Here is a 20,853-nt window from a genome sequence, read left to right on the forward strand (position 1 = left end):
GTCGGCTGCGAGAGTGTCGAAATTCGCGATTGACATGTGACTTCTAGAAACTTCAGACGCTGTGTGCTGAGTTCGAAATGTGCGCATTAAAAGTATTTATGCCACCAGCGGGAGATGTTGCAGCTTTGTGGGCCATGGACGTGGAAGATAACGGGAATTTTCTCCTGGGCGGTAAACCACGCCTCTTTCGTCATTGCATAACAGAAATGTACCATACGCCCACGGTTAAGTAAGTGCGGGGCGTGTCCAATGCTCTCTTCTAGCCATTAATCTTCAGAGGAGAATGCCGAACTGCTCATGTTCTGGGAGAGCCAGTACAATGCGCTTGGACAAGTTACGTGTCGAAACATGCCTTTTGAAATGCGAGACTTTCTTACAAGCGATCTGGCGACAAACGTAACAGTTTTCTGAGCTATGGGAAGCTCACTCACCTTTAGTATCCTCTTGAATTAGTAACTCAACTGCGCGACACAAATTGGAAAACAAAGATGCTAAACGCTTTCTTTTCGCTGCTTTGGAGAGCGGCGATGGTTTTCTCGGGTTAGAGTTACTCATGATGCCAACAGTTTCTTCTAGAGAAATGAACAACCAGGGCGCACCCGTGCTAGGCCTGAGAGGCCTCGGCGTCTTTCGACTCGCATATAAAGTGCGATTAAGAGTGATAATCGAAGATCACACTTGTTTTCCTTATAAATGCAAGTTAGGCAGCTCAGCTGTTAAAGTGGACCTCTATGTCGGTAATGCAAACTAAAAAATATAACATGTCGAACATATATACGCGATCGCTAAACAATATAATAAAGATACACCGACAAAGTGTTTTGGACAAACACGTGAAGACATCAGACATGCACGGAGTCAGTGGGTACACATGCGTGTTTTATGATATGATCCCCTTGATTCAAACGTTTCGTACACGTCTCGCTGTTTTCCTTTTACTGGCATTGTGATTGTACACATACACGTGTTCACTTCCTTAGAGTCATTGTTCTCGACGATTTTCTCGTATATCGGGGGCGTAACAAACTGGACGTTCCACACAACGGGGCACTGTACACGGAGCACAACACGCAGCGATCGACGTCCACCATAACCACAACCGCGCTGACTGAGGCGCAGCTCCGGCAACAATTAAGTTCTGAGATAATTCGCCACCAAAATTCGGCGGATGTCCTTTGGATCAGTCCGGCCGGTAGAACCTGGCAGAACTTGGCGACAGAAGTCGACGCCGGCGCTTTGGTCTGTATCCGACGCTGGCCGAGGTTCTTCGCTGCACCTTCGACCAACGCGGCAAACGGAAGTCGCTGGCCGAAGCTTGATGCCCGCGCCTTCTACCATTGTCGGTGACAGAAGTCAGTGACCTCAGCCTCGACCACCTTTGCCGATGAAAATGGTTGGCTGAGCTCTCAGGTCATGTGCCTCCGGGCTGAAATGAGTGCTTTGAAGGGTTAGCCAGCCTTTCTGGAAGAGCCTCCTCAAGAAACTTATTAGAATTTGCTTGCCGAACTTATAGTCCGCCTCGTGAACTCGGCGGTAGGAATGGTCGAGCCATAGCTTTGGCTGGCAGAACTCACTTGGTGCGTCTTGCTACGTATCGGGCCACCGGTTTGGCCAACAGAGTAGGTGGAGCTTGCTGGCTGAATTCGCTTGGATTTTACGTCAACTCAGCACAGCGCCCGACTCGCGAAGCGTAGCGTCAACCAAACCTGCTGGTAGAAGTTGTTTGTCTCAGCTTGGCGACCAAACGAACCATAAGCGTTGCGCTGTCGCGCTAGTGAAACTTGCTGACCGCGCTCATTTGAGTTTTCGTTCGGCCAGACTCAATGGCAGAAATAGCTAAGTAAAGCTTCTGCCAACTTATAAAGCTTTGTTGGTCCAGCTTGCTGGCGAACAGGGCCGCCAACTACTAAGTTCAAATACGAAGGTGATAATTGCTGGCAGAGCGCAGATGCCTTCACATCCAGCTAAATACGGTGGCAATAATTGCTCGCTGCAGCCTCGTTTAATTGAGGATGTCGGTACATCTTGCTTGTTCCAGCTTGCTGACGAATCAAGCCACCAACTTTGGCAACCTCACTGGTGAAACTTGCTAGCCAAGCCTAGGCGGCCTGCTGGTTGTTCCCGAGCGGCTGCCTGCTCGTCGGCGAACCGTGCGTTGGAAAAAAAACCCGTCGATGGCTGGCTGTTCGTAAGGGCCACGCGTCAGATTATGAATGAAACGCGCCAGATGGTACAAAGTGGGCAGACGGAGGGCGCTTAATCCTCCGCGATTTGATATTTCCGGTGAGCACACAACTCGGTGAAAACTGTCCAGGACGAGTCGCTCTGGCAGTGTTCTCTCACTCTAACTTGGCATAATGTGAAATTATGACACACGTTCAATGCAAAGCAAAAAAAAAATATTTGGCCTCGTGGTAGGCTTGCGCGCGAGTAGCCCGCTATCGCGCTATAACGTGCTGAACGATGAGATATGTGCGCAAAGGCGCTGGTGTCTACGACACTTCGGCCAGCAGTCTGCGTCTTCGCCGAACAGGTCGATAGTCACAACAACGGTGGAAAGCATGGTCGCCGGACAAAATACGACGCATGAATTATACAGTCGCCTTCGTGCACAGAGGTCCCACCGCAACCTGACATTTGCGCGCGAGGGAGGCTACCCGCCGAGAGCCACAGTCTTTCAAGCACTCACAAACCACTGCAGCGTGACAAGTTGTTGCGGACGCGAACGAAATTTCCGCAACCCAGTCACAGGGGTGAAATTCCCAGCTCGCTTGTGTTTGATCTTGGCGGCGATTATGGTCATTGTGTCCCAGCACAGAATGTCTCAAGTACAGCGGCGTTGGACACAGCGAACACGTCCGCTCCTGCGCGCCGACAAGATCGGCCCGCGCGTGCACAAGCAGGACGACACAGCGTCCGGCGCCGAAGAAGCGTTCCCGCGCTGTTACACCGCACCCTCCCGCACTCTCCGCACTCCCGCACTCTGGCCCTGCACCAGCCCGGCAGTGTTCAGCCCGACGTAGCAGTGCGACACACACACCGAGCAGCACACGTGGGCGATGACTTGGCACATCTCAGCTGAAGGCCGTGCTGCGGTACCTGTGAAGGAAACAGTCATGGTGAACTTCGTGCTATCGAAGAACGTAACTGTTTAACCCAACCGTAGCCAGCCTCTTCTTTCCCACAGCAAGAAAATTCCTCATTCACTCATGCTCAACAGCTGGAGAACACGGAAGCCTCAGCCTGAACCCTAGCTGTCGGAAGCTCCAGGTTGAGGCTTCGCACGCTTATGGCCCACTGTTCAAGTATACAACCATCTTACTGTAAGGATCACGAAGTGTGGCCAAATTGTTTGAACAGCCTCAGCGAACGGTACATGAAAGTTGTATAGGCTATTTCAACTAATAACGCGCTGTGCTTGGTTCTAAAGAAGGAAGTCCCGTATATATGCGTGTGCTAGGCTCTCCAACGCGCTCGCAAGGTCTACACAAGACTTGCGAACTGCGAAAGAGCCACCATCTCCTCTGGAACATCGCGATCAGTCAACAGACACAGATAGATAAATATTGAACATTGGAGGACCAAAAATTTAAAAAAAGATCCGTCTCCAATCCACTCTGTAAAGGTGGTTGGACAGCGAAGCTGTAAGCGACGTCTTGGACGAGTACCCATTGCGACGTAGGTTGAATTTATTCACGTGGCGAAATTCGAGTGTACTTTACCTAATTACTAGCCTAAGACGTTTCGACGGTCTGGAAGTTGGCTTACGCCACTACTTCGTGCACGTACAAAGAGTGGAACAGGGAGGAGGAAAAATCTCCGCGCCTCGTACGCACGCTGCTCTTCGGGAGTCCTCATTACAGGCGGACTTCCCATAGCACTGTCACAACACAAACCTGTAGTTGGGCTGATTCTTCATTTACATACGAAAGTGTAGTTACGTCACTCCCTGCTTCGCATGCTATAGTCAAGCTGCCGTCGCCACGGCAGCTTGCGCAACTGTAGTTTTTACCGGGAAACGTATGCGGAGAACGCTACGCGCTTCGCATTGCATGTTGGCGCGGGAGCGCCTTATCATCAATCATGTGCTTTGGATGCTTGTTGTGAGCTTGTTCTTTATTGAAACGTATGCTGCTTTGTATGTTGCATGCGTGTTCACAAAGAATGCATGCACCGTTCGCTTCACTTTGCCGAGTGCTTGTAGCCTCTGCCTTAAGGGGGTATGAGCCATTGCATATGGGGGTATGAGCCACTGATGGTGACAGCGTTCTGTCGACGTTACGCCACGAAGAAATCCCGGCATCCTAGCCACAGACAGCTTCGCTGTAACAACTCGATTACCAGCACAGCGTTCGGGCGTGTATCAGCACAGACAATGCTATCAGTGAAAGAAACGTACCGACAAGATACCAAGCCGGTCTCAGCCCTCAACAGCCGGTGCAGTCGAGGCCCGTATCTCGTCGGGCTCGCCGGAGAGTGCCGGAGGTGGGCGTCTGCTATCCGGAGCCTGCGTCGTTTTGCCGGGAGCGGTACAGCGATGCGTGTTTTACTCGGCGCTCCGTATTTTAATCACCAGCAGCGCATCCAAGCAAAGGTCTTTGGAGAGGCAGGTAATATAAACACAGGAAAAAGCAGTACTACAAAGGCATTTCATTCTTCAACTGACATGAAATGAACAAGTTCTTGGCACCCTGACACAGTCATACACCGCTGGCTATTTCTTTGTGTAAGTGTTTTCATTCGTACTGTCTGTTAAGCGGCAGCGCCGTTCTGCGCAGATTAATCGTGGCACCCTCGTTTCCCTCAAAAAAAGCTCTATTCTGAACACGCATGGCGGCTGCGCAGCCGCCGTTAACCGCCGTGTTAACTCTCTGATTGGCTGCTGAGAGCTCACGCGCCTTGAAATTTGTGCCGGGAAACGGAAGTTTTGCAAAATGCAATTCTGCGTTTTCATCAAGATGGCGAAACGTGACGTGAGCTGCAAATCTTATCGACTAATAAGTTTTTCTGGTCCTTGGCAGCTATATGGAGACGTCAGCGCTTCAAAAAGAAAGTGAGCGGCAGCGTGCGGAAGCCTGTGCAATGCATTTGTAATTTCGCGAATATGCGGTGGCGATCCAAGATAGCCGCCATGTCAAATTGCTGATTGGCTGAATGAATATGCCATGGCGAGCGTCACAGGAAGGGCGGTTTCGTAAACGTCAAATTGACGTTGCGTGACGTTGCGCTGCAGGCCGCCATTGCAGATTTTCCGCCATAATTTGTGGCGCGACGAGACGCGCGAATTATGCTAATTAGCAGCCATATGCAATGGAGGACGAGAGGAATGCGTATCACCATATTCTCCCCGTCGTTTGGCGCCATGAAAAAATTTTGTTCATAACGCGTGCTCATATAGTATTTGCATCGCTCTCAGGTGGTGTTGGCATTTGTGTTTTGGGCCATCATTTTTTGGAAGAACGCGTTTATGTGAAATAAAATTGGTTGAACATAGCAAACGTCCTGCAACGTTGTCTACTTTTCACTGCTGCGTTTGTATTCTAATCAAGAATAATGGCTTCTCGCACAACCAGAATTTATGACAACGGCGTCTTTTTAATATATAAAAAGGACTGTACGTAAGGCGGCGCCTTGAAGTTTCCTCACGTGGTGCCAGTAACCAGCGAACTGAACAAGAGATGGCAGCGCCGGCGCTTGCGTCGCGCAAGCGGATACATCTGGCGCGCGCAACGCTGTCGGTGATATTCGGCCGTTTCTCAGCCAGCCGAGTCGGGCTGAGTCACTTGCGTTCCGCGAGATAGTGATAACGTGGCCTAGAACGTCCGCTAATCACCACTAGTAGGTCGCGTATGTTGTCTTAAGGTCGAAAACAAGCGCGTTGGCACCAACATACGATGACTCATTCCGTTTACCGGGTACACGCATCCTAGCTTATGAAGCAGACGACAGCTTGTACGCAGCAGACGACGGAAGCGAGAAGCGTTTTCGACGGAGTAATGGTAGGTTTTAAGCTAGCTTCTTTATTTTTTACTGGGGAAGAAAACTGTTTTGCTTTACCAGAAACATTAGGTTCGGTGCCTTCATTTCAGTTTCTTAGGCAAAACGTCAAGTTTGTTTCACGTTACGAAAGCAAAACGGGCCATCAGCGCCATTTTGTACGCGTCGCGTCTACGTCACGCATCGGAGAAAATGGCGGTATGTCCAGAATAGAGCCCCAAGATATAGGTGCAACTAATGTCATGTGTAATGCTTTCTGGCCACAATCAATCTTCACGATCTCACGAATAGTGCCAAGCGAAAGGACAAAGCACGCATGTCTGAAACGTGAGAAATATATTATTTCGAACAGCATTATTTGGCAAAGATGTCGCCAAAAACGGCAGCGACATGGCCAGCTAGTGCACGCGCGATTTGGTAGCTAGACTGGAAATCACGAATCTGAACATTGCGCGCATTTCTGAGAACCGCTCTCTCGTGTTCTCCTGCTCCAATGTTTCTGTGGTGATGTCTTTCCGTTCATCTTACACCAGTGCTGAGTATAATTGACGCGCGAAGATTTCAACAATGAAAAGACACCAACAGATTCAGGCCTTTTGTGCCTCACGGGACAATATGCTGTCTAAGCTCATCTCGGACGACTCAGTTGCGGATATCAATTCTTTGGAAAAATCTAGGCGTGCCAGTTCTTTGCGTGTGCGTTCGTGAATCTGTGTCCTGAATAAAATAGTCGAAGTTACGGCCCTTGTCATCCTTATGTTCCTATGCCCATGTGTTTGCCTTTAAGAGCTCTGAACATTTCCTTTAATAAATTCCATGTAGGCCGATAACGATTTCTTGTAAAGCAAGGCATGCTATTTACCAGGGGCTCCGGAGGGGGGCAGGCATCCAGGCTTCCTCCACTGCATCACACACACGTTCTCTTGAGGCTCGCTAAGAAGGCATGCGAAAAAGGGGGGAAATGGGAGAGGGAGGATAAACGGAATCAGTGCCCAAAGCATGCTACAATTTTTTTTTTTCTGACGTCACTTGGCTAAACTTTCTTTTATTCGACTAAAACAAAAATGACACCGACGCACGTCGTGCAACCGCCGCATTGCGGTGTGATGCGCGCCGCCAGGACAGCCTTTCAATATCTATAATTTTTTACGTTAGCTGCTTTGTTATTCTGATGTATGTTGATGCCTATTTTCTTGGCAGTATCTCTTAGTGTCGTCCTTCAATCTTTCTTTTTCTTCACTTCTTTGGCCGCAGGAAGTTCAGCTGTCCAAGACAGGTGAGCCAATTACCAAGACCGAGGCACATCCTCCTTCGTTTCTTCCCTTTATACAACAACCGACATCATCACTTATTTACTCAGGGCCGCGGCACCGTGTAGTGGGTCGAGTCTCATCGCGTATAGGATCAGCCGACCAATCAACTCGGAGATAATTTGATGTAAATTCAAACTGCCGTCACAGATGCGATTAAGGGGCAATCGAATTCCGGACGACCACGTGACTGAGAAAGCTCGCTTATCACACATCCCAGCAAGCACAGTTGTCGACCAATCCCGCCTCGGTGGCTCACTGGCTGCGACGTCCTGTCTCCGGGTGCGAGGTTGTGGGTTCGATTCCTAGCCCGCATCCCGACAGAGGCGGAACACCACGCCAATGTGCGGGATTCACGTGCACGCTAAAGAAACCCAAGTGGTCACAATTACTCCAGAGTCATTCGGCACCACGGTTTCGTGTTACAACGCAAACGCAGACAGACGGCACACGCCCATCTTAATCCTGCGAGCCGCTTCGGGACGTAAAATCCTATCGGTCAAGATCGCCCGCAGATACGCTGCAGAGCGTGACGACACCGAGATGCGGCGGGCCCAGCCGTTATATTTCGTGCAGGCAAGAGAGATTTAAGACCGGCTCTAATGACACGCGGTCTTTCTCTGAAGACAAGGCTAGTACCTAGAGCCGATGCTTTCAAAAGCTCGTTAGCGAAGGCTACCGTTCAAAGAGGGCGAGCAGCGAGGAAGAAGCGGAGTGCTAATGTACTCGTCGAATCTTTTTTGTCCCACTGGCGCTCTTTGGTCGTCGTAGCTCTTGCGCCATAATACTCTATTAATAAATACGTAATAACTCGATGCACTCTGCGTCGCCACGCCGACTGCAGTTAGGGACATTTTTGTAAAAAGTTCGATGGCCTGCGCCATGTTCGCTGCTCGTCTGCTGCGCGGTCAAACTAGCGAGCTTGTGGAAGTAAATTCAGGACGTGGTAGTGAACACAAAGCTGCATATCGTCGTCTTCGTTTCTGCGAGGGCGAGTAAAAATTTAATCGCACTTTGGTTCTCTCGTTGTCCGAAGCTTCCAGACTGGTAATTGTTCTCTCTCTCTCTCTCTCCTGTCACGGCTGTGCGATTTCAAACACGCTAAGCCATCGTTATGCATGCAACCACCTAGCGAAAAAAAAAAATATCGGCACGCGATACGATTCTGTAGAATTCTGCCATCAGCCATGTGATGCTTGAATACACCGGTTCTCGTCATGTCAGCGAAATAAGTGCGCAGCATTTGGCTCGGCCAGTACTTGAAAGGGCAAACGACTAAAGAACGTTCAGTGCCGATGGCTTTCCATCAGCCGCGGAATAGCTCGTATGTCCACCTAGAGCGGGTGTTCTATTCTGGACATTGTCAAATTCAGTCACATTGTCATATTCTGTATAGTGGCGGTATTTTTAATTATTCAGAGAGGCCCAGAGGGCTGTTACGGAATCTCTGATTGGCTTGCCGCCATTACCAAATTCGACACAATGGCTAAATTCGACGACGTCCGGAATAGCACCTCGGGACAGATTACACGGTGCGCGCGGCAGGGGTCGATCATCCTCTCTCCCTCACCCACTCCACACTTGCCGCTTTTACTAAGGCCGTTTATCATTGTTGTCCCTAACAAATAGAAAATATGAGCAGTAAACCTGGACGCGTTAAGCCGAATCTTACTTTGTCCTTGCCGAAATTAAGTTGAAAGAAGTCGCAGTTTCACCCGAAAGGCGAAGCATCGATTGCGATAGCAAATTAGTGGACAGCTGTGTATACGAAGTAAGGATAGTAGTATTACTGGCCATATAAACTTGTAAACATAGGCATACTAAATAAATTAACAAGCATGGTGTCAAACACGCACAAGCAAACATGAACACATATCACACGATGACCGCGGAAACTCGCTGTCAAATCGCTGGAGTGAGGAAGCGCGGCAGCAGCAGCGAGCGAATTGACCTTCGCGCTGCGTCTCGCGTCAACGCGAACGAAGCTGCGAAAACGCAGTGCGCGGTGGACTCTGTTCCCGTCGGAGATGGCTTCCAAGATACAGCAGCACGGGCAGGCGCACGCAGCCGCTCGCAGTAGAACGCGCTCCCCCCTCCCTCCCCTCACCCCGGAGCCTCGCGCGCGACGGAAGACGGCGCGCTTCCTCCCCGCTCTCCTCCCTTGCGTGCGCGAGATTGAGCCGCGATCACAGGCTCACCCTCGCAAGCTTTCACTCGCACATACAGCACACGACGCGCGGCGGCGATATTGCCGCACGTGGATTTATACGGAACCTCACGGCGCCGCCGACGGCAGTAATGCATCTGGAGTGCCCGGCGTATAATTGCTATCGCAATAATAACTCTTACGGGAGAAGTGCGGGTAACTTTCCTTAATTTGGCAGACACTATACTCACGGCGGTCGGGTACGCAGGACGAGCCGCGCCAGGCTGGCGCCCTGCGCGAGCAGCGGCTGTGCCTCGGGCATCGGCGGCGGCGCCTTGGGCGGCAGCGTGGCAGCGTTGCCGGCGCCCGCCATGTTGGCGCCACCGCCGCAGCCGCCGCCGCCTCCGCCGGCGGGCCCCACGGGCGACGGCGGCGGCGCGCGCAGCGCGAGCGGCTTGCCGCCCGCGGTGGTCAGGTGGGGTGGCTCACCGGGCTTGGCCAGCTTGTAGCTTCGCTTGTGCAGCTTGGCCTCCAGCCGCGTCTTGTCGCGCTGGTAGTAGACGCCGGCGAAGATGAGCACGTTGAGCACGAGCAGCGAGCAGCCGACGGCGATGGTGACGCTGAGCGCGGTCGAGTAGCCGCCGCCGGACAGCGGTTCCCACAGGGGCCGGGCCGTCGACGCCGCCTCGGCGGGCCACGCGCCACTCTCGTTGCCCTGCGCGCGCCGACACCGCTGTCAGGTGAAGGCGAGCCTCGGGCCGTTTCCAGACTCTGACCGGGCGCCACAGACGCGTGTCAGAGGCGGTCACACCTCCTCCGCAACGCCTCCCACCCACCACATTCTCGGCTGCCCCGAATTCGCTCCGTCTTGGCTGGCTACAGAGCCGCCTAATTGCATGAACAGCCACTCTGCATTTCTCGTTCAAACATAAAGGGAAACAATGCTTGCTCGTGTGACTCGGCGCTCTTAATAACAGTAAGGCATATGACATTGTACCGTGTTATTTGTCTTTCACCGTCACCTCCGGGCTCCACCAGACACCAAATGGTGTGGGGGCAAACTATAGAGCGTCCCTACTCACAGGACCGAGGTATAATCATTCCCCTCTCTCTATGTCCCTCTACTTTGTGCATGTCTACGCCCCCGGCTGGTCAGGTTACTTCTGATCAAAATGCCAGCCGAACTGTTCGTTCATATTCTCCTCACTTTGTCCTTACACAGAAACCTCAGCAACGAACTCGGCATAAACAGCATCCGGATTTCTGAATCGCGACTCGTGCTTCCTCTGGCGATTGCGTCAGTGCAAAGGATTTTGCGGCATTCAGGAAAATACATGCGAGCCATGCGTAGCCGAGGTTTTTCTTCCCCCACCCCCCACCCCCGCCCAAGTATGAGGAGTTAAGTATATCGTGTCCTGAGGAGCTCATGCGATACCAAGCGCGGGAAGTGTCGCATCTCCTCCCGGCATTCCCAGAACGGTCGTGACCGCTCAGGCAACTGGTAATGAAGTATACACGGACTCTTGTCATTCCTGGAACGATGCGCTGAGGCTGGCAGACGCCATGCATGGCTTCATCTCCGTGCAGCCGCCAAACGCCCTCCGACTTCTCTCTCTCTTTCACATACACACACCGCTTTAAGCGGGCACTCAAACGCCTTCAATCGAATCAACCACTTCTCCTCTTTTATTATTGTTATTATCCCAAATATTATTAGATTTCTCTCTAATCTCATCAATACAATTGAGCTGATCAGACGAGAGGCACGATGCAGCACTTGTTGCGTCGGCGACTCTCGGTCATTCATACACAGGAGCACGTTGCACATTTAGTTATATTTATGTGTTTATTTATTTATTTATTTTTCTCAGTGATGTGCTGCTGAAACTGCGCCGCCCTCCATGTCGAGAAAACCTACCAACGGCATTAAATTACGAGGATTTCTGTCGTTTACAGGAAAGCTTTTTTTCTTTTTTCCTCATCTGGGATATATATATATATATATATATATATATATATATGTGTGTGTGTGTGTGTGTGTGTGTGTGTGTGTGTGTGTGTGTGTGTGTGTGTGTGTGTGTGTGTCATTCCATCTCAAGTGTACTCGGTGTCTTTTCGGCCATCTCCGATTTTGCTGATAAAAATCCTTCTGTTTTACCTCAATGTGGGAAGTAATTATTGAAGTGATTCTTTTTTAAATTTTCTAATGCCGTGAGGACGCTTCGAAGGTTACGCACACAAAAGTGAAACTATGCCAGGCAGAAAAATTTCTACAACGTTATTGCTTTGACCTGTTACTGCGAATATTTCTATATAGTCGCCAGACGGTACTTTTTCATGAGTATTGTCGTTTATTACTTTTTGTTTTACAAGGTGTCTAGCAAGTTGACATTTCCAAATTCCCTAAGTTTTCCAGGTTTTCCCTGAGCACCTTTGCAAGATTCCCTGAATGAGCCAGAACTTTGTTTTATGTCAAGACAGGCTGACACCATTTGCCCGATGCTGTCACTCTCTAGTAAGCATGTTAAAACAAAAAAAAAGACTTAATCCAGTTTGAATAGTAAGGAGTAATATCTACTTTATTTAAAAAGAAAACAGAAGGAAGGTGTTAGTAAAATGCACAGCGAAAGAAATGGTGAAGCCCATTCCAAATTGAGTCGAACATATTCAAATACGAATGATAAGGAGATGCATAAATAAGTAAATATTTTTGAAAATGAGCTATTTCTATCAACTGATAGCTAGCTCATCGGTATGAGGCCTGAACTTTGTCACAACTAAGATTCTCTCTCACCAGCTGGGAAGTCGACCTCAACTGCCCTGACATACTCTCAGCCCGTACACAACATCTCAGTGTTGGGTTTCACTGCTTTAAAGAGTTTATTTTGGTTTGGATGAGGGACGCCTGCATCTCCGCGTCAGTCAACACTTTGGTCTTTTTCTTTTTGTTTTTTTGAGCTCAAGCTACTTCGAAAAGGCGGCGGCACGCTTCCTTTCCCGTTAATTCCTCAGTGTGTCGGTCCTTTCTGTTCTCATCCTCCTTCTGCCACGCGTTCACCCCATGGATCATTTGAAGCATCATTTTGGTCAGTTTTACAGGCAACGTCCGATTTTTCGGACGCCCTAGGGGCTGCGAAAACATACGAAAAATCGAACAGTCGACAAAAAAATGAATGCATGTCTTTACCTGCCCTTAAGGGGTAAAATTGCCTCAGGCACGTCTTAAAAAGCTCTTAAGGCCTGCCAGTAAACATATTAGGCATATCAGTGCTCGTACTGTGACAGAAGACTGGGGTGCACGCGCGTTATAATTAAGGAATACATACTGTGTTCCGTGACAATTGCCCCTTCCCACGCTTGTTACACTTCACCGCATAACATTGTTGTACTGAGGCGAAGCTAACTTTCAAAGACTGGCATTACGGAACGCGCTGTGTTCTGCGAGCTTCGAAGCCAATCGCGAGGACCACAAAGGCGGAGTCAGTGCCATTGCTGACAGCGACGAATTCTTTCAATGAAAAACACAGCACCGCACGGCAAGAATCTTAATAGCTAACGTAGAAGCAGCCAGGCCTAACGTTGCCGCAGTGGTGGCTACGGCTGCCAGCGGATCTGCGTGGGAGAGTGCCGGTTCGAGGCGGCGAGATAATCAAAATGGAGGCCGTGGTGGCTTTAATTAATGCCATTTGAGACCTACAGCCAGGGCAATATACACTGACTATATGGAGTACGTAGTGGTGCCGCAAAGCCATGCGAATTATCGGGCATGTCCGAAAAATCGGGCGTCTGGAAAATCTGTCGTTAAGTGCTCTGGCAATACCTCGTGCCGATGACACGGCTTCGATGACGATTCGTTGCGATTCCTCTGTTAATGGAGCCAGCATTAACACGACTTTCGTTCCCTTTCAATAAAGCTACAGCTAATTTTAAAACAAAATTTAATCCGTTAAATCTTTCTACATAGAGGATAGGCAGCAAAGCATACCATGCATTGCTGACTAAGCCATATTTTAACTTAGAACGCTACATTGTGAAAATGAAGCCACAAATTGAGTCAGAACGTAATTTTTTTTTAATTTCTGCCATGACATTAAGCGAAAGTTTAGGTTTTATTTCTTATCAGAGTATTTCTATCATCTAGTATACACAGATGCCAAGCCCACATTCTGAATATATTCCTCATGGAAGCGTTAGTTTATTTTAAATAAAAATATTAAACAAGGGGCAATTATAGGCTTTTCCTTACGGCTAAAAATTATGTAAATTAAACAAAAAGTAATAAACCACAATAGTCATGAAAGAGTAGCGTCTGGCGACTACATAAAGAAAATATTCGCAGTAGCAGGTCAAAGCAATAACTTTGTAGAAATTTTTCTGCCTGGCATAGTTTCACTTGTGTGCGCGACCTTCGAAGCGTCCTCACGGCATTAGAATTTTTTTTTATATCTCTTGAATAATTACTTCCAACATTGAGGTAAAACAGTATGATTTTTTTTTTCAGCAGAATAGGAGATGGTCGAACAAAGCACCGAGTACACTTGAGATGAAATGACCCATATATGTATCCTGTCGCGGAAGTCAGCGACCGCACTCGCCTGCGATGCCTGCGGCACACCGGGCGCCGGCGACAGCGGGGCGGCGCTGCTGCTGCTGCTGGTGCTGCTGCTGCTGGGCGCCGTGGACGAAGACGAAGAGGACGAGGATGCGGGAGCGACGCCGTCCAGGGAACGCACGTGGCCGTCGTAGCTGAGCGGGTTGTCGTGGTCCTCGAGCAAGTGGTGCGCCTCGGGGGCACCCGGCCGATGCAGCTGCGGTATCAGGTGCAGCCACAGCGAGAGCCGGTGTGCGTGGTAGTGGTCCTTCACCTTGGGCTTCAACCCTGAGCGAGGCATACACATAAAAGAAGAAGGTCATCACTCGGAACTTTGTCTTCGCTCCGGAACTCAACTTGTTCGACGCCCTCGAACTCGTATGTCCGTCGCTGTCAATATATCAGCTGGGAATCGTGCGCGGACGTCAGAGCAATATCACGAGCGCGTTGTGAGAGAGACGATCTGAGGCACGTGTCATTTCAACGGCCAAAAGAGATCCCGTGACCAATACGGGGCGCCAGCCTGATTTATGTACTAGAAGAATAAGCCTTTCCAGAAGAAAAGTTACCAGGTTTGAATGAGTGAACAGTGAGAAACACCATGCAACTTATGAGGCTCATGTAGTGACAACAGTTATAACAGCTCTTTTTTTAAGGCATTCTTCGAGCGGCATATGGGTGTAATCAAGGCTTGCGGCAAAGCGAGTACGAGTTGAGTTCACGCTAGCGAAGGTGCGTCTCTTACAAACAGAGCACTCTTATTTTGCGACCATCAATCTTTCCACTAACATGACGCAAACGCGCCAAAAATATACAGTGGATTCAGTGTCTTAGGAGAGAACAACGTATGCGCTGTGTGCGTGCCACGATAATGAAAAGAAACCAGTAGCCTGACCATAAGCCGTAAAGAGCAAGCTTTTCCTTACCGATGAGTAGGTACTTTTGATGCGCCGGTTCGTAAGGTGGCCAAGCAATGCGCTCGAAGCGCCCCTTGGCGTGCAGTTCGCTCCCGGTCAATCCACCGCCGTGTCCCGTGTAACTGGGGTCCCTGCGGAATTGAGGGCGGGTGGATCTAGCGTAAGAGGTTCGCATATTGAGAGGTCTGTTAAAATCTGATAACCTCGAAAAACAAGTCGAGTTGCCATGTGGTGGTTTTTAAGGAACAGCGATGGAAAAAAAGAATGGGCAGAAACCATCTGCGAATTATTGCCCAAGTCAAGTGATAGCTTCCTGGGGGGTACTCTGCAAGTGTCCACCTAGAGGTCATGTCCTCTTCGTCTGCTGCTAAAGTGATGATTGGCTCGGAGTGCCTGTCTCCTACTGACGCGCACCCCAGCCCAGCCAATCATCACTTTAGCAGCAGACGAAATGGACATTTCCACCAGATGGACACTTGCAGAATTCCCCCCAATGGTAGATCCGCTGAAATACGCTGTGGCAACGTTTATTAGTTAGCTCTATTAGTCAATGCTTCGAGGCATGCGGGTCCTCTGACGGTTCACCGTCTCCAAAATCACAGGTATCGAGATCGGCCCACCAAGTCACCACTTTAGGTTACACTAACTCTGAGATCGGCCCAACATAGTCAGACAGGCGTACATGCAAAGTGAAGAGCCAAACAAAGCTACGCTTTAAAACTCGGTCGAAATAAAAATAAAACGTCGAAAAGACCCGGTTGCGTTTGATATGTGGATCCTGTAAAGCAACTGCGTTGCAGAACTCACATGCTTTACAGGTAAACGCTCACATTGGTCTATATAAGCGTTGTCTTCGTTGATCTCGTGCTTCGTTTCTATGGTTCTGTAAATGCTCCACTCCTGAAGGTTGTTGACCAGCGAGTCGTGTTACGCGCAAGCACGCAGCGCCACACGCACACAGAAATTCACTAGAAACCGCCACCGAGATAACTCGTGACTGAACTATAGTTCCGCGGACTTTGACACCTTGATAGGCAGGTTTAAGCGAAACATTCTGGCGTTCTCTTTGGAGTGTTGGTCACAGCGCTGCCGAAGACAAACGGGTGGCGCTAGGGGTCAGGTTTCCACCATGCTAGTGGCACTTCGAATAAGCAGCCGCGACGCTTCGTGCAAGATCCCTGTAAGACAATTCTCTCTCTTTCCGCGACCATACTTTATCATTACTACCCGAATATCGAACGTAGGACGTCTTTTACGTCGTTTATACGCAATGAGTTTGTGCATGCTCAGGACGATATTGGTGGGCTTGTTGGTTGGATTGACATTATCGATTCAACGGCAGCGCACTTGATGAGACAAAGAAGATGACACACCAGGACACATACACGCATACAGCGATCGTGCGTGTGTATGTACCTTAATGTTCGTATTTGTCTCGTCAAACGCGCTGCCGTTAGACTCGAATCGAGTTTGTACAGCTGAGCATATTTGTTGATCCCCACTCTTTGATTTATTCTTTGGCGCAGAAATCGCTGAGAATGCGTCCTTTAATTTACATCTACGGTTCCGTTTAATTATTTATCTTTCCACACACCGCCTCCTCCTTTACCCCGAACCGGACAAGTGCTTCTTTTCCGGCTTTGCCCTCATGCCAGACGTACTATAGAAAAGTAGCAGACTTGCGCAAAATTTCGAGCAGCGGAGAGTCAGCAAGACGTTTACGCTGACGACGACGCACACGGCACCCGCAACAGCGGCCACACCTGCCGCGAATGCGAGCGACCAGTACGACCCACTGCCAAGCCCTTGATGTGGGAATGTCCGGCCCACCAACTGCAGTGCGGAGAAAGTACCTTCGCCAGGAAGACATGCCGAGCTACGAGGAGTGGATCAGAGCGGTGGGTGGTCTAGAGCACCGTCGTGCAGCACTGGAGTCCATCCCCCTGGCTTTTCCCAAGGAATCCGGGCTTTTACACCTGATGTAGACCCTACTCCGCGCATAGCACCATGCACTCCCGACATACTTTTTCCCCTTCCACAATACTCGTACTAGGCCAAAGATCCATCCCATAAATAAAATATTTATTCAATCAACCAATATTTGTTCTTTAATGGTTGAAGTTAGACTCGAAGAGAGGGAGTATAGCAGCGCCGCATTTTCGTACAGCACCCGCTTTATTTGAATGTGATTCTTTTTCTTCGAAAACTTAGATGCGAGGCTTCAAGAGAAAGTAGTTGGAAGTGAGTGTTTGTCCACGCCTACTTTGTTTACCTCGTTCGTCGCGTTCATTTCGGGACCATCAACTGTTTCAATGCAACTGAAGGGAGAATTAGAAGCGATAGTGGCGCGTCGTACCCGAACTTGACGAAGTTTGTCCAGAACACGACGGTGGCCTCGGCGAGCGCCTGCTCGGGCCGGCTGTAGTTGCGGCCAAAGTGTCCCAGGGCTGCGACGAGCGGCGCGCCGAACACGAAGGCCAGCTCCTCGCCGTGTACGCATCCGAGCCGGCTCGGGTAGTCCGACGAGAGCTCGGCCTGGTGCGCGAACACGTACAGGAAGGTGGGCGCGACACGGGACATGAGACCCGCGGCGCGAACCAGCGGAGCCACCACGAGCGCGTCGCCCACGGCCTCGCCCGTGCTGTCCAGGATGTTGAGCGGATGCTGCGGTGGCGAGCAGGCGATGCGGGAGTCGGCTCGCACAGGAAATAGCGCGTGCGCGCAAATGCCCAATTATGGGAACCGAATGTACACGCGCTCACCTGGAAGGGCTTCGTCCAGTCGGTGTACTCGTTGACGATGGTCAGGAATATCTCCTGCTGGTGGAAGGAGAAGAGGTTGCGCACCAGCGTGCGCAGCAGCCGGTCCCGCCGGTCCGCCTCGATGCCGTACTTCTCCTCCGAGGCACTCACGAAGAAGTACGACTCGAACCGCGACACGCCCATCATCAGCTCGAGGCGGCGGCCCGACGAGGCGAGGGACTCGGTCAGCTCCAGGGGCTCGGCGCGCAGCACGATGCCGTCCACCGTGGGGCCGAACGCGCTCAGGTGGTCGGGCACGGACAGCGGCACGCGCAGCAGGTCGCCCACGGGTCGCAGCCGCAGGCACTCGACGAGCCCTTCTTCTTCGGCCACGGGGCAGTCGAGGGCGCGGGCCACGTGACGCGCGTGCGCGTGCGCGTCCCGGGCCAGCGCCCACGGGCTGAGCGCCGAGCCGGACATCAGGAGGGCGCGGTGCACCAGCGACTGGGCCATGGGCGCCAACAGCAGCAGGTGCGCCATGGCGGCGCCCGTGCCGTGGCCGGCCAGCGTCACGTTGGCCGGGTCGCCGCCGAACTCGGCGATGTTGTCGCGGATCCAGTGCAGCGCCGCGATCTGGTCCAGTAGGCCGTTGTTGGCCCGTGCGCTGTTGCCCATTGCCGGAAGGAAGCCTGCGAGAGCGTTGTTGTCGTTGTTTTTGTTCTCAACGTTGAATTGTTGTTCTCCTCGTTGTCGTTGTTCTTGAACGAGTGAAAGAAACGTGCGAATGTGTGCCGCTTTAGAGTTATCCCGAACTATAATAAAGCAACACGCCAAGTATGAAAACAAAGAAAAAAAGATTAAAAGTCGTATGATAAGTGTTCAAACAATATGCGTAGTAACACATGCCTTAAGCGCTCACAGTTAGATCAATAAATATGTCAGTAGCATGGGACAAACGACCGGCGCGACGTGTGTGACACATTGTTGTCACACACGTCATGTGACATAGTGCGTGTACGCAGCGTACACGCACTTCTAGCTAGGATGCAAGAGGGTCTAACTGGTTAAACGATCATTGAGACCGCACGTACTCGTCGTTTTCAAAACGTGGCTGAGAGGGGAAAAAAACTGATTAATATTGGGACATTGCAGAGACGAATGCGAAACACGCACATTGTTCGGCTCTTTGGCTACTATGTTAAGATGACACGAAATGAAGTACAAAAGCAGGATAGAAAAGAGGGTCTTATGTTTTTCTTTGTCCTGCAATTGCATTTGTTCGCTAGACCGATCGATACAACGTTCCTTTATTCATTCCTTTAGTACAACGTTCCAGCCTTCCCTTCAAGAGAACATTAAGCAAAGAGGGCAACAACATTAAGGTAACCCAACGTACAGTCATCTCACTGACCTCATTTCCTCAGAGTTCCGCTATCGGAGGTAAACAGTGGAACTTTTCCTTTTTAGTTCTTTAAATGGCACAGTCGAAACCTTTCCCTTTTGAAGTTTGCAGGCACGTGGACAATGGTTAGCGGCAAGATTCGCTTTATACTTGACAGAACTCTCTCATGGCGCGCTGTCTGTCAGTAGGGCCACGCGCACAAAATGTTTTTTTCGGGAAAGTCGATGCAGCGGCAGAAAGCCACTGGATAGCCCTGGGGTGCCAACAGGGTCACCACCGTTCAGCTTTCAAGCGAAGCGCTGGAGAGGAATAGCGGTGGGAAGTGCTGCAATGAGTTAGCTATAGTCTTTACTTTGAAATGAGGCGTCGGTGTCAGAAGCATGCGACGCAAAAAGCTTGTGTCATCATTTAGTTGTCGACATTATTGTTTGTTTGTTTGTTTGTTTGTTTGTTTGCCTGTCTGTCTGTTTATTTGTTCTTTTATCTGTCTGTCTGTTTGTCTTCTTGTTTGTTTGTTTGTTTGTTTGTTTGTTTGTTTGTTTGTTTGTTTGTTTGTTTCTTTGTTTGTTTCTTTGCGAAGTGCCTTTAGAGGAACAAGGCTATGTGCTGCCGACAGGCGAGCATCTCAAATCTTATCCCCACCCCGATGTGTGCTCCACTGACAGCCTCCGCACGCCCTCGCAGAAAATGAGAGTGTGCTTCACATTCCTGCGTCCCCACGACGCCGCTTTTTGTTGACGTTGTTGTGTGAGGTCAGGTCTCAAGATGTCTTTCTTTCTTTGTTTCTTTATTTGTTTCTTTCTTTGTTTCTTTATACCATTTTCGCAAAACAAAGTTAACTACACTTTTCTCATACGCCAACGTCAATGTTTTTTGCAGCACACAAATTATCGAGCAATTTTACCTATTTCTCAGTGTTCTGAATGTCGCGAAGGAAAGCCATGCTTCTAATCAGTCAAAGCGTACGTATGTGGTTTTGTTGCCGCTGCATAAGCAAGAACAAGAAATTCAGCATGTTCTTTCCTTTCATGAATGTATTTAAGACGTCTGCTAAGTTAGATAACAGCGTCGCTGATGCTGCAGCGCAAATGCAGCGTTAAAGAAGAAAAGCTACAAAAAATAAGTTGAATGCTGTTCTTACGTTGCCCTTAAATCGCCTCCAAGGTGAATAAGTTGCTCTGCCCCTCCAATTTACTGGAAATCGACGACGAAGCAGCTCTCTTTTAATTGCGTGCATTTCAAGTACGATGTCAATCTGGGGCAGAAACTCGTTCATTTACGCAATCGTTACGGCGAGCGCAATGTCATCGGTATTTTCGTCTTGTTTTGTTTTGGCCCTTAGCGACGCTTACTCAGAGCAGCCGGTATTTAACGACAACGCCGCCACCTTTCGTCTTCACGCTTCGGCTAGGCGCAGCCGGTGCGTCGCTCACCGAGGATGCCCAGGCGGAAGTTGATGGTGACCACGACCACGTTTCCGAGCGAGGCCATCACGGTGCCGTCGTAAGGGTTGCCCGAGTTCCACTCGTACGACTCGCCGTGGATGAACATCAGCACCGGGAGCCGCACGGCGTCTCGGCCCACTGCACCAAAACATAAAGTAGAGAGTGAGTGAGAGAGAGGGGGGATCTTTTTACAGAAAGGCATAAAAGGTCGACCTGAGCCAAATCGTGCTCTGGCCTACTGCTCTGAAACTGGAAAAGAGGGACGGGGAATAGAAGGAGTTGATTAGTGATTATAATAATGAAG

General features: G+C 50.1%; 1 protein-coding gene across 2 annotated transcripts in view; it reads right to left on the reverse strand.

Annotated features, from left to right (window-relative positions):
* Positions 1-776: 776 nt before the first annotated feature.
* Positions 777-20,853, reverse strand: part of LOC126541728 (neuroligin-4, Y-linked-like) — an 85,025-nt gene continuing 64,948 nt past the window's right edge. Inside the window, exons 2-10 of one of the 2 annotated variants that reach the window (XM_055076883.2) lie at positions 20,538-20,687; positions 17,724-18,391; positions 17,318-17,625; positions 14,971-15,092; positions 14,049-14,332; positions 9,943-10,168; positions 6,860-6,930; positions 4,400-4,507; positions 777-3,099 (exon numbers count right to left, since the gene is read on the reverse strand). In XM_055076883.2, coding sequence (XP_054932858.2) covers positions 6,905-6,930; positions 9,943-10,168; positions 14,049-14,332; positions 14,971-15,092; positions 17,318-17,625; positions 17,724-18,391; positions 20,538-20,687 — 1,784 coding nt within the window. In that variant the 3' untranslated portion in view covers positions 777-3,099; positions 4,400-4,507; positions 6,860-6,904. Of the gene's footprint in view, positions 3,100-4,399; positions 4,508-6,859; positions 6,931-9,704; positions 10,169-14,048; positions 14,333-14,970; positions 15,093-17,317; positions 17,626-17,723; positions 18,392-20,537; positions 20,688-20,853 lie in introns of both variants that reach the window. The other variant, XM_050188637.3, reaches the window with a different exon arrangement.

This window comes from Dermacentor andersoni, chromosome 2 (assembly GCF_023375885.2).
Source record: "Dermacentor andersoni chromosome 2, qqDerAnde1_hic_scaffold, whole genome shotgun sequence".
NCBI lineage: Eukaryota > Metazoa > Arthropoda > Arachnida > Ixodida > Ixodidae > Dermacentor > Dermacentor andersoni.